At 44.1% G+C, this 13,699-nt stretch overlaps 1 protein-coding gene across 1 annotated transcript; it reads right to left on the reverse strand.

The window, feature by feature from the left end:
* LOC120390903 (keratin, type II cytoskeletal cochleal-like) lies at nt 1–11,792 on the reverse strand. The gene is made up of 9 exons (XM_039513899.1): nt 11,331–11,792; nt 10,290–10,498; nt 7,974–8,034; nt 6,852–6,947; nt 4,164–4,328; nt 2,987–3,112; nt 1,866–2,086; nt 373–407; nt 1–269 (listed from the first exon to the last, which is right to left on the reverse strand). Exons 1-9 carry the CDS (start codon nt 11,790–11,792, stop codon nt 1–3), a joined length of 1,644 nt encoding a protein of 547 aa, XP_039369833.1.
* Between the last annotated feature and the right edge of the window lie 1,907 nt (nt 11,793–13,699).

Raw genomic sequence — 13,699 nt, forward strand, 5'->3', positions numbered from 1 at the left:
TTAATATTTTGTTCTGTAGGAGCTGGTAGTTGACACACATTTGACCTTGGAGCTCCTTCCGCTGCTAGTGCTGTATCCGCCGGTAGGAACGCACGGTGCACATACGTCTCCCAAATTTGCGACGATGCTTCTTCCAATCCTAGCGTCGCACATACCTCCACTGCTAAGAACACCTCCTGTTTTGAGTAGTGTTCTGCTGCTGGACGAATAGCTGCCTCCAAAGCAGGGGTCACCGTCACACACAACCCCCCCTTGGGATCTGCACACAGCTGCAAATAAAAAAAGCAAGAGCTTGTAGCTCAGTTTATGACTTTTGCTGCAAAAGATGAATCACATAGGACTTCTAAGAAGGAGAATACTACTGGTACTTACAAATATTGACGGGGCAAACACCTTCTCCACACAACCTATTAGAAGGGGAAAATGAAGAAAGGTTTAAAATGTAAGAAACAGGGTTTGCCAGAAGCTGGGAATTGGGCGACAGGGGATGGATCACTTGATTCCCTGTTCTGTTCATTCCCTCTGAAGCACCTGGCATTGGCCACTGTTGGAAGATAGGATACTGGGCTAGATGGACCTTTGGTTTGACTCAGGCCTGGTCTACACTGGGGTGGGGGGTTGATCTAAGGTACGCAACTTCTGAAGTCGAAGTACCTTAGCTCGAATTACTTACCCGTCCTCACGGTGCGGGATCGACGTCCGCGGCTCCCCCGTCGACTCCGCTACCGCCACTCGCTCCGGTGGAGTCCCGGAGTCGACGGGAGCGCGTTCGGGGTTCAAGATATCACGTCTAGATGAGACGCGATATATCGAACTCCGAGAAATCGATTGCTACCCGCTGATCCAGCGGGTAGTGAAGACGTACCCTCAGTATGGCCATTCTTATGTTCTTATGTTTTAGCTACCTGCTTATTATCATTACCTATATCATTAATTAGCTGCAAGCCTTGAGATCAGGTGATGTTTGCAGCAGAGTCGGACTGTGGTTTGGAAATATTTGATTTGACGGTCCAATACACACAAACATTGTTAATTTTTTTCCTGATAGGCTCCGATCCTGCACATGGGCAGCACTTACTCATGCCAGTAGACCTATTGGGTAAATTTATCAAAAGTGCATAAGTGCATTAGGATCCGAAGTGCTATTAAGGTGACCAGAGAGCAAGTGTGAAAAATCAGGGCAGGGGATCAGGGGTAATAGACGCCTATATAAGAAAAACCCACAAATATCAGGAGTGTGCCTATAAAATTGGGACATCTGGTCACCCTAAGTGCTACTGACTTCAAAAGGGATCTAACGTTGTAAGCAGAGCTGTGCAAATAACTGATTTCCTGAGTCAATGACCGAACTGAAGAAACAAAAATATTTTGGGTCTACCTGAAACAAAAATTTTCAGAGAACCAAAAAAAAAAAAATCCTTTTAGGTGGAACAAAATGTCTCATTCATCTTGAAATGAAATATTTAGTTTCTTTTGTTTTCTTTTAATTTTTTTAAAGTTTGTTTTAATGAGAGTGAACTAAATTTTGAAGTGAAAAGTCATTTCAGATGGGGAAAAAAAATCAAAACATTTCATTTAAAAGGTGTCAAAATGAAACTTTTTTAGTTTTGGTCTCTTGGGGTTTTTTAAGTGTAATAATTCGGTGAATTCATAAAATGCTTCAATGGAGTTGAATCTGCGTTTTTTCATTGGAAAAAAGTTTCAGCTGAATTCTCCCCACTGTTCACAATGAGATGACTTGCAAGTACGTGGACTATAACTTGAAGAAAGGGTTGCAGTATTGGACCCTTTGTTTTGACAAGCGTTTTAAATGAATTGTTATTCTTCCCTGATCAGTGATCCGCAGGATTGTGCTATGAACCCACCTGCTCTCCTCTCCTTCCAGCAGCTTCCTGTAGGTGGCGATCTCGATATCCAGGGCCAGCTTGACGTTCATCAGCTCCTGGTACTCCCGCAGTTGGCAAGCCAGGTCCTGCTTGGCTTTCGTCAGCGCAGCCTCCAGGTCGGCCAGTTTACCCTTGGCATCTTTGAGAGCCATCTCTCCCCGTTCCTCAGCTTCTGCTATGGCTCCTTCCAGTTTGCATCGCTGCAGAGGCGGGAGATAAATGCATCCCGTGTGACTCATTTGAAGAGACTCCTTTTTGACGGCCTCTCATTTGTTACAAACTGAAGGCTCAAATTTTGGATTCGGGCTGAAAAACTGATCAGGCTGAGAGATGCTTTAATAAAGCAATATCCATGTCTATGCTTTTGAACTAGACTGTGAACTTCTTCCGGCAAGTCTTCATGTATCTGTCTGCCCTTCCGGTAGACTATGAGGAGCTGAGATACCTTCTCAGAAATGTCTTCTGACTTCCTCTTAATAGCGTTCACTGTTATTACAGTACAGCCTAAGAGTCCCAAGATTTAGATTTTACAGGCTAGCCGCCATGACATGGGCCTCTGGTGACAGACTATTCTAGTTATATTATTTTGCTTTATAAACGGCTTACCGGAGATAGGGCCATTGGTTGAGAGTTTCAAAGCTGACTAGACGATTTAGGTGCACAACTTCCATTAATTTGACTGGGCTTTGAAAAACCCAACCATTGATTCTGCTAGTGTCATTTATTTATTTATTCGTTCATTCATTTAAAGTTGGTTATACTTCCAAAACAGTTAACTGGAGGTGGCCTCTTTTTGCTTAACTTTAGACTTTTGCTGAGTGTGTCAGCTTCACAATACAGGCCTCTACCAGTTGAGTTAAGGAGTAACTCTGTTAGCTGGTAGCAGTAGTAAACTATTATCCTTTCATGGCTTGGTCACTAGTCTAGGCACCAGCAGTTCTTCAGAACTGTCAAGTAGTGCAACCTAATTTGTAATTAAGATTTTTTTTTTTTTACTGATGAGCTGTTATAATGGGGCCGGTTTTGGTTATCACCTTTACATAGTATTTGTGAGTTGTTATTGATACATTATACACATTATGCCAGTGCATCACACTCACCTGGGCTTTAACATTTTCAAGTTCTCCGTGCAGTCTCTGAATCACCCGGGTTAGCTCCGTAATCTCATTCCTTGTGCTGTGCAGGTTGTCGCAGTGTTTGCTAGCGGTTACCTTCAGCTCCTCATACTTAGGTGAGAGAGAAGATGCAATTATAATAAACAGACCCGTTACAGAGCACCAAAAGTTGCAGTGTAACTATGATGAGCTACTCATAGGTCTCTGGCAGGGTTTGAATGCTATATCTTGAGCACTAAAACACAGACTTCTACTACTTGAGCTGAAAGAGGAGCTCCTTTAGAGGTCGGCTGTAGTAGACTATTGTCCTCTATGTGGGTAATGGCTGAAGGTGCAACACAGATTGCGAAAACATGTTTCATAGCATTCTTGTCTGGCTAAGACTGGCCTATGGAGCAGGCACTGGGCTGGGCCTCAGGAAAACAGGCTTCAATTTTTGGCTCTGCCACTGCTTTGCTGGATGACCTCTGGCAAGTCCCTTCCTTCTGTGTGCCTTTATTTTCCCATCTGTCAAATGGGGTAATGCTACTGACTCCCTTTGTAAAACACTTTGAGATATATCAAAGAAAATGATAGGCATTAGAAGAAATTGGTATTATTATGATTATTGTTATTTATTACTAATTAATTCTTATTTTATTATTAAGAGAAGGAACCCAAGTTTTAAAAAGTGCCTTAAATCTGAATGAGAAGTTATAATATTTCCATAAAATCAGATCCTCTGCAGATATAAACTGGGCAGGTTTACACTACAGCCTCAATCAATGCTTTGAGATCGATCCACAGGCAGTCGATTTAGCGGGTCTAGTGAAGACCCACCAAATTGACAGCAGATCGCTCTCCAGTCGACCCCTGTACTCTACCCCCGACGAGAAGAGTAAGGTAAGTTGATGAGAGAAACTCCTGCGGTGTAGACCCCTCAGTAACTCGACCTAAAGTACATCGACTCCAGCTACGTTATTCACATAGCTGGAGTTGCGTAGCATAGGTCGACTTAAGGCGGTAGTGTAGACATAGCCTGTCTGTCATTTCATGCATCTCTTGAATTACGGAAAGCCAGTTTCCTGTCTGTATGCACTCTCATTCATGTGACTCGAACTATTTCTTTGATGAGATCAGTGTCAGAACCATCCATAATCCCTTTCTCTCTGTGGTGACTCACCTTGCACTGGTACCAGGACTCTGCCTCAGCTCGGCTCCTGTTGGCGATGTCCTCGTACTGAGCTTTGACATCAGCGATGATGTCATCCATGTTCAGGCCTCGGCTGTTGTCCATTTGCACAATAACAGAGGTGTCCAAAATGGATGCTTGGAGGTAAGCAATTTCCTGCAGGAGGCATTAAATTAATCAATTGTTTGTGTGGTAAGATGTTGATAGATGTTTGGCTGCATGTGTGTGTTCCCTCTCTGTGCCGCCCCAGCCTTGCGCAGACAGCTGGCACAGCAGATCTTGAGCGAACCACACAATGACAACAAGATCTGTTAAGGGACGAAGGCACACAACCAGGTCTGTTGTCGACGAAGCATGGTATTAGCATCCCGCGGACTCTACCGGACCACTAATACATGTGTGCCCATAACAATGGACCAGCTCAGTGAACGGCAGGATTTTCTGTTCCTCCCTGGGCCAGACAAAGATACTCCCTCTGAGATACATCTTTATACCCTGATACAAACAAGTTATGGACTGCTCCCTCACATAATTAGTTACTGGTCCCTGAGGTGGCTAGTTATCACCCATCTCCTTATACATGTTGGTTCGATCAAAACATCATCCTGATCTTATCTTTTGGGAGGGATCAGTGTGTTCCTGTTATCCTTGGGGAATGGTTTTGTACCATCCTTGATATTGGGATGGTCTGGTACCACTTGATATCGGGATGTGTTTGCATGAGTGCTCGGTGATCAGCACTACTTAGAATTTGTGTGTTTCTGCAATATCAGCCCTATTCTTGCCAGATTCTGCGCACTTGCACGCTGGCAGAGCCGGACCTTTGCTCACAGCCTGGCGGTTGCTAACTTTGCTTTATATCAGCAAAGCTTGCCCATTGCTTCAGCTCACACCGCGTACCAGACCTCTGATACAAGGGCTTATATCTTAGGCTCTCTTTTGACTATAGTTTGCTTCTCAGGTACTTTTCTGGCTTTGTTCCTCTGTTCACAGATAACAAGATACTTCCTACATATTTTGCAGTTTCAGGTTTAATCCAAAATGGAAGAGAGGGATTTTTTAATTTGAATGCACCTGGTTTTCAGTGAAATGTGTCCACTAGCCTCTTTTTCCAGCAAGGCTGGCTGCGGCCATGTCTACACTGTGGGCGCTACAGCACTGAAGCTATGTCCCAATAATGTAAGCCCAACAGAAGGTGTCTGTCTGTCACTGTAGGAACTCCGCCGCCCGGTGCGATGGGAGCTAGGTTGGTGGAAGTTTTCTTCCATCGACCTTTGCATCTGTGGTCGCAGGGGTGTGGATTTTCACATCCCTGAATGCTGTAGCTATGTCAACCAAAATATTAAGCGTAGACCAGGCCTGAGGTAGATGCCTTCTTCTTTCACTTGCGTAAACAAGGAAGGACGCCTCTGAAATCAGTGGCGCTAAGCTGGTCTCGGCGTAGAGCAAGTCAAAGAAGAAACTGGCCCTAAGGGCTCAGCAGTGGAAAGAGGCCTTAAATCGAGTGCAAATGCCGCCCAGGGCCGGCTTTAGGCCGATTCCCCAGAATCGAGCCCCATGCCTAAGAGGGCCCCTTAGGCGCCTTTTTACTTTTTAATTTTTTTTACTCACCTGGCAGGGGTCCGGGTCTTCGGTGGCACTTTGGCGGCAGGGGGTCCGCGGAAGACCCAGAGCGAGGGAAGGACCCCCCACCTCCAAAGTGCCGCCGAAGACCTGGACCGCCGTCAGATATTCAAATCGGGCCCCACAGTTCCTAAAGCCGGCCCTGATGCCGCCCCACTGTAAATGCCTGTCAGGCCCCCTTACACTGCCAGAGCAGTGGCAGAAAGCCCAGAGTGTAAATGAAAATCAGGCCCCAAGGCCCTGATCTTCAAAGGTAGCCAGGCTCCTAATTCCCACTGATTTCAATGAGAGTTAGGCACCGAAATACCTTTGAGGATCTGGGCCTGTGGATCTTACCAAGGATCGCGCCATGGAACTAGTCCCTTAGATATAGAGTCAGCTGACTGACAGGGCCAGATCCTCAGCTGAGGTAAATGGTCACATTCAAATGTGCCCATTTACACCAACCAGACTCTTCGTCCCTTTCGTTCCTCTACCAGATCACCTGCCACCAGGTGTTATTATTCCCTTCAGGTGGGGTTTTCAAAGGGATTTCCAAATTTCAATTCCCTGCCATTGCAGGGGTATCAGGCACTGGTGGATCTTGGTCCCTCCTGTCCCCTGCTTGTGACAGACAGTAGTTTAGTCTCCTCAGGGCTGTAATACTTTAGCCTTATCCAGGTTACTTGGCTCAATACTGGGGAAGCTGGGTAGAGTTTAAAGTGACCAGACAGCAAATGTGAAAAATCGGGACGGGGGTGCGGGGAGGGGTAATAGGAGCCTATATAAGAAAAAGACCCCAAAACTGGGACTGTCCCTATAAAATCAGGGCATCTGGTCACCCTAGTAGAGTTGAGTGGCCTGTGCTGCACAGGAGGTCCGACTAGATGACCTGGTGGTCCTTTGTGGCTGTAAACTCTCTGATTCTTAGACTAAGGGAGTCTGGCACCAAACTCCCCATGAATTTCGCCAGCGGGAGTTGCGGGGGTTAACTCCCATAAAGCCCTTTGGAAAATACCAGCATTCATTGTTTTCTTCTCCTCATAAAAGCCTGACTGGGGTAGGAAACGTCATTACCTCTTCATACACGCGTCTCAGGAAGGTGATCTCGTCTATGAGGGATTCCACTTTGACTTCTAGTTCTGCCTTGTTAATGTAAGCACAGTCCACATCCTGCAGAGAATCGGAAATACGGTGAGAGAACTTCTAATTGATTATAAGACATTTCTGTTAATGCTAGAACAAAATCGGGTTAATAACTCCATCACCTGGATTGTCACTTCTAAGCAGTTTAATGTTTCCATATGATTTTATTCTTTCCAGCTTTATATTTTTACATGCAAAATAATCAATATACAGGAGAAAGGAAGATAAAAGGGTCACCTCCATAGACCAGCCTAATGGTCTGTTGTATCGACACCCAGGATGACCAAACCAGGATAAGGCTAGGTGGCTACTGGGAGATTTTAAAAGGCTCAAAAGTCAAAGGGAATCTAACTCCCATTGGAGTTTTCAGAATTGCCAATTAATCAATAATTCCGTTATTCATACAGCTCTAGTGCTGAGCACTTTTGAAAATCTGGCTCTAAATGGCTCTGATAAGAGGAATTAGAGTTTCCAGGAAACAAGCATCCTCAAAAGCTCTAATGGGCAAAGACCACAGGATAATATTTTCAAAACACCTGAGTGATTTAGACGCACATGCGTCATTTTCAAAAGTAACTCAGGCACTTAGGAATCTAAATCCTACTGCCTTTCAGTGAGACTAAGGGCTAGATTTACAAATGTATTTAGATACCTGGAGATACAGACAGATGCCTAGCGGGATTTTCAAAAGAATCTAAGTGAGTTTGATGGGAGCAACACCCATGGGAGTTAAGTGCCTAAGTATCTTTAAAAATATTAGTCTCCAGTGTCACATGTGCATTTTTGAATTTTTTCACCTCTAACCATCATTTCACAAATTATTATTTCAGGGGGTTAAAAATGGCAAAATAAAGTGATTTTTTTTTTTTACATTTTTCAGGAAAAAATGGTTGGAATTTCCAAAAATTTCAACCTGCTCTATTTTTTGTAAGTATGAACTTTGCGTTGTTTTTCCTTCAGATGAGTTAAAAATCACTAGATGCCATCAGTGTTCTATTAAAATCTGGGCAGCAGGTGTTTGATAAGGTTGTAGCCTATCTGTGCATTGCTCACCTTCTTAAGTACTACAAACTCGTTCTCAGCACAGGTTCGACGATTGCATTCCTCTTCATACCTGAGGGGAAAAGAGGATTATTTTTTGTTTAGGTAAGAAAAAAAAATATCTTGATGCATTTTGGAATTCCAGAACAACTGCAGATGACTCTGTGCACTCAGTCAGTTGACGTACCATATGTTGCACGTGCCTTATGGTGTATGTTTGCAGAATTTGATTATTTTTGTCATTTCAACAGATAATGTTGATATTTATTTTAAAATTTATATTGATTTAAATATTCACAATTGTGAAAAATTATAGGTTTTAAGCATTTTTTTATTGTTATCTATTTAAAATTTCACAGTTGCAGGAAATTATAGGGGACTCAGAGAATGGGGGATCAGACAGGAATTATTTAATGACAGTAGCTGTTAAGGTTCAAAAACCAAAAAGATTTAGCATCACTAAAAACAAATTGTCACCATTGCATGTCAAAATGTACGAAGTAAATATCATTAAATCAACCTCTAACGAGGTCTCCAGCAGCATTTCTCTTACTTTGCAGACATGGGAATATTTTTTCATCTCTTTGTGTGTGTGTGTGTGTGTGTGTGTGTGTGTGTGTGTGTGTGTGTGTGTGTGTGTGTGTGTGTGTGTGGTGAAATTGACGTTTACTGACGTTTACTGGTAAAAATCTAATCCTTCCAAGCCTAGTTGTACGTATTCACATTTGCAGTATCTGCCAAGATTGCTACTTAACTAAAATGTTGTAAAGTTCTCTTCAAGCAGATTGTTTAATGAGTAGTGTAAACCCATAATTGGTGTAATGTGTAGCTCTCCCTAAGTGATAATGTCCTAGTATATTATTATTTATTACTTGTATCCCAGTATCCCAGTAGGCCCATGGAGAAAGATTACATTTTGCCAGGTGCTGTAGTAGGGTTGCCAGCCCTCCAGGATTGTCCTGGAGTCTCCAGGAATTGAAGATTATGTCATGTGATGAAACCTCCAGAAATACGTCCAACTAAAATTGGCAACCCTGTGCTGTAGCTATAATATACTTGTTGAATAAATAACATATTTACAAACTTGGGTGCCTAGAGGTAGCACCGAAGGCCAAGATTTTCAATAGTGACGAGGGATAGATAATAAAACAGAGAATATCATAATGCCACTATATAAATCCATGGTATTCCCACAGCTTGAATATTGTGTGCGGTTCTGGTCATCTTACCTCAAAAAAGATATATTAAAATTGGAAAAAGTATGGAGAAGGGCAACAACAATTATTCGGGGTATGGAAGAGCTTCCATATGAGGAGGGACTAAACAGACTAGGACTTTTCAGCTTACTAAGTGGGGATATGATAGAGGTGTATAAAATCATGAATGGTGTGGAGAAAGTGAATAAGGAAGAGGTATTTGCTCCTTCCCATAACACAAGAACCTACGGTCACCCAGTTAAATTAATAGGCAAACAAAAATAAACAATAAGAAGTACTTCCTCACACAGTCAACTTGTGGAACTCATTGCCAGGGGATGCTGTGAAGGCCAAAAGTATAACAGAGTTCAAAAAAGAATTAGCTAAGTTGACAGAGGACAGGTCCATCAACGGCTATTAACCAAGATGGTCAGGGTCACAACGCCATGCTCTGAGCCCTGGACTACACTAAGCTCGGGGGTCGAACTAGGGTACGCGAATTCAGCTACGTGAATAACGTAGCTGAATTTGAACTACCCTAGTTCGACTTACTTACCGTCCAGACGCCGCGGAAGCGAACTCCGCGGCTCCAAGGTCGACTCCGGCAACTCCTCCTGCCGCGGTGGAGTACCGGAGTTCGAACTAGCGCTTCCGGGGTTCGAACTATCGCGTCTAGATCAGACGTGATAGTTCGAACTCCGAGCAGTCGAATTCGCCGCGTCGACCGTCCCGGTAAGTGTAAATGTACCCTGAGTGTCCCTAAACCTCTGAATGCCAGAAGCTGGGACTGGATGACAGCAAATGGATCACTCAGTAATTGCCCTGGTCTGTTATTTTCCTCTGAAGCATCTGGTACCAGCCACTGTTGGAAGACAGGATACTGGGCTAGATGGACCATTGGTCTGACCCAGTATGGCCGTTCTTATGTTCTTATGATTTTTGAGCACTCAGCATCTTTGAAAAGCCGGGCAGTTATTTAGTTAGTCAAGATATAGCTGAAACTGCCTACCTATAGTCAGAAGCTTCTCCACCCTCTCGAATAGTGGTGAGTCAACAATGCATGCAGCTATGTACATGTTTGGAGACATTTAGTTTAACAACCTATTATTAAACTGCATCTTTTCACACTTACTTTCTCTTGTAATCCTCCAAAATGTCCTTCATGTTATTCAGTTCTGTCTCCAGATTAGCTCGGTCACATCCCAGGTTCTCCAGCTTCCTCTTCAAGTTACCGATATAAGCTTCAAACATGGGCTCCATGTTATTCTGGTAGTGTTTTTGCTCCCGCAATAAGCTCCATTTGGTCTCCAGCACCTTGTTCTGCTGCTCCAGGAATCGGACCTGAATCCCAAGAGGAAGAAAGTTCACTTTTGAAGCTTTCAAACCATATCAATGCGTTAGACTGGTAACAAATAGACGTCAACAGTTCAAACAAGGAATTAATTCAGGGAACTCCTAGGGCTCGGATTGTACAGAGGTCAGGCTAGAAGATCACAGTGGTCCCTTCTGGCTTTATAATCTATGAAATCTCTCATATTACTGCCAGAATGGATTCCCCGGCATCAGCAACATGCGAAACAAAAGACATGAGTCATGTACGTGTTTTCAGAAGAAAGGAGATAACAGAAATGTAAAATTCAGAGTTCATCTCTTCATAATGAGGTTATTCAGAAACATACTGTTAAACATGAGAAATGGATGGAGCAGTTACAGAGAAAGCAAAGCGTACCTCTGGTTTATACTATTTATGGTTGAAACAGCGCAGATCCTAGACCGTCTCTCACACCAGAGTAAATCAGAAGAAACGCCACTGAAATCAACACTTAGACTGGTGTGGGAGAAAAATAAGGGGCTCTCTGAATATAACATTAGAAACTTGGAGTCTGATTCTCAGTTACAGTAAAACCACTTTACCCCACTCTGATAGTGTATTTATTTCCTCCATTAAGGCCCTTTTGCACTGCTGGAGTGACGTAAAGTGGCCGTAGTGTGGATGAGAATCAGACCCTCACTGTAATTTTAGGCTGAGATTTGGGAGCTCCAAATCCCTTAGACATTTTGGACAGCTAAAAACTGTAGAAAATCTCAGGCTTCATCTCTGAAATGTCTGCGCGAGTTGTGTCTGACGTTCCTATGGTGAACTGCCAGTGAAGAGTGTGATCTCCCATCTCACCTTGTCAATGAAAGAAGCGAATTTGTTGTTGAGGCACTTGATCTGCTCCTTCTCCTGAAATTTCACCGACTGAACATTGGGGTCGATCTCCAGGTTGAGAGGTTGGAGCAGGAGCGGGTTGACTTGGACGGGTGTGATAGTGGATGGACAAGGCCCACAGATCCCACCCACTCTGTAGCCAAAGCCAGCACCTCCATAGCCGTATGCAAGACCAGCATTCCCATACCCATATCTTGCAGAACGACAGCTACCAACAGCCATTCTGGGTTTGCCGGAGGCTACGCCACTAAGACTTCTGCTACCAAAGTATCCTAGTCCTCTATAGCCCACGCCACCACCTCCCCGAGATGAGACCGTACTGAAGCTGTATTGCTTTATGCTTCTTGGTATGACAGCTGAGCAAGAACTGAAACTCCCGACACCACCACCTCCAGAGCTAATGCGATAGGATCGGCAAGACATTGTGGCTGATTAGAGGAGGAATGAAGGCAGATGGCGAAGTTAAGAAATGCTTGAGCAGGGCAGCAGAGTGAAAAGCATCCAAGCGTGGATCCCTCTGAAATCAGAACCGATGCTTTCACCTTTTTATCTCTTAGGAGAACGGGCCTTGGTTGGATAATGATGAGGTTTATGAGCTTGGGGTGTTAGCGCCCCACTGCACATTTTGCTGAGCAACAACTTAAACGATACTTAAACACACCTATCGTAAGTTATAGGAGACGGTCTAGTTTCATTGCAGGGAATCCCAGCTCTATAAAAACTGTGCTTGCAAAACTCCCTTTTTTATAGCAGGGATTAAAGAGAAGCAAAAACCATCTTTTGATGGGCTTAGCATACCACGAATTAGAAAAGGATTAATTGTCTTGTGGGAAAAAATGCATCTTGTTTATTAAGTTGCCCGCACAGGCCTGGGAACAATCTGGTGATTTGGTCATACGGTCCAATTCTGATCTCAATTAGTCCAGAGTAAATCTGATGTAACTCCACCACTGGGCCTGATTGTCCTCTCCTTTGCAATGATTTTATACCCCTGTTATTCCCTTGGAATCTGTGGAGCTGCTCACCACTTACATGAGTATAAGAGAGAGCAAATTCAGGCCCAGAGGAAGTACACCAGGGTAAAGCTGGGGTGAGTGAGGGGAGAATTGGGTCCATAATTTGCTTTCTTGTGGATTTCTTTAAACAAACCTTTGTAAAATTAATGTTTGAATCGTCCTTGTGCGTGGGATGGCTTGTCTGCACTGGGATCTGAATTTAGAAGCGTGAGGGAACAAGAAAGTTTGGTCAAGTCTTCACAGGTAAAACGGACAAATCTTTTTGTGTTGGGTCTTTGTTTCAGTATCGACTGGGCCAGATTATCAGCAGGTGAAAATCTCCATAGCTCCATTGACTTCAGTGATTCACACCAGCTGAGGATTTGGCCATGAAAGTCTCAGGCTTTTATGTTTGTGCAGCTGCTGGCTCAACCCTGGCCTGATTCTTCTGACAGCCACACGAGGTGTCAATTATTGGCAGGCAGGGTGACAGTTTTGACTCCTGGAACTGTTCCACACCTTCCTACTCAGCACCTTTGCTGGCTGAGGTTGAACAGGAGCTGCATGTGATTAACACCTCTTGTGATTTAGCCCAACAGGAATTGTGGGAGCTCAGCGTCTCTCAGGATTGGACCCAAGATACTGAGAAATATCTGAGACACGTATTAGTCAGTTGGCATCTGCTGTAAAGCTAAAGACATGAAATTAGCTTTCTTTCTCTCTCTCTCTCGCTCTCTCTCTCTCTCTCAGGTTTATAACTGTAGACATGGAAAGAGCTCAGGATAATCAGCTTGTCTGAACCAGCCCTGTTCAAGTCTGCTGAACCAACACAAACTTGAGCTCCGTTCTTAGCAGACTTGGCATCATGATGGCGCTAGGATGTCACCTGTCAGCATGAGCCTGCCCATCGTGGCCTGATGCTCCACTGGTTAATGAGGAGGAGTAGGGACAGAAATTTGGTCCCACCTCCCTTCTCTCCTTGTCCATCCCTTATGGGGGCGGTAGCAGGGAGCAGCCCCTGTGCTCACGTACAGCAGCTGTGCCTGGCAGCTGTGCGAGGGGTGGTCTGGAAGTCTCCTTGTTCCACACGGTGTACCCGTTCCACGACAAAGCACAGGCTGACGCAGAGTACAGATCTCCGGATTTGAGCCTTAAAGAGGAAAATGTTATATGGACATTAGCTCTCAACACAAGCTAGAGAGCTGGGATTTAGGGGTCAGATCCAGAGTCATGTTTTCCCAAAGGTGGGAGGTTTTCAGACTTTCTCTGTTCAGCGGTGAAGTTTGGAAACTAGATTGAACCTCTCCAAAGTGTTAGAATATTCCAGATCCTAGG

The sequence above is a fragment of the Mauremys reevesii genome, linkage group 25 (genome assembly GCF_016161935.1).
Source record: "Mauremys reevesii isolate NIE-2019 linkage group 25, ASM1616193v1, whole genome shotgun sequence".
Classification (NCBI taxonomy): Eukaryota; Metazoa; Chordata; order Testudines; family Geoemydidae; genus Mauremys; species Mauremys reevesii.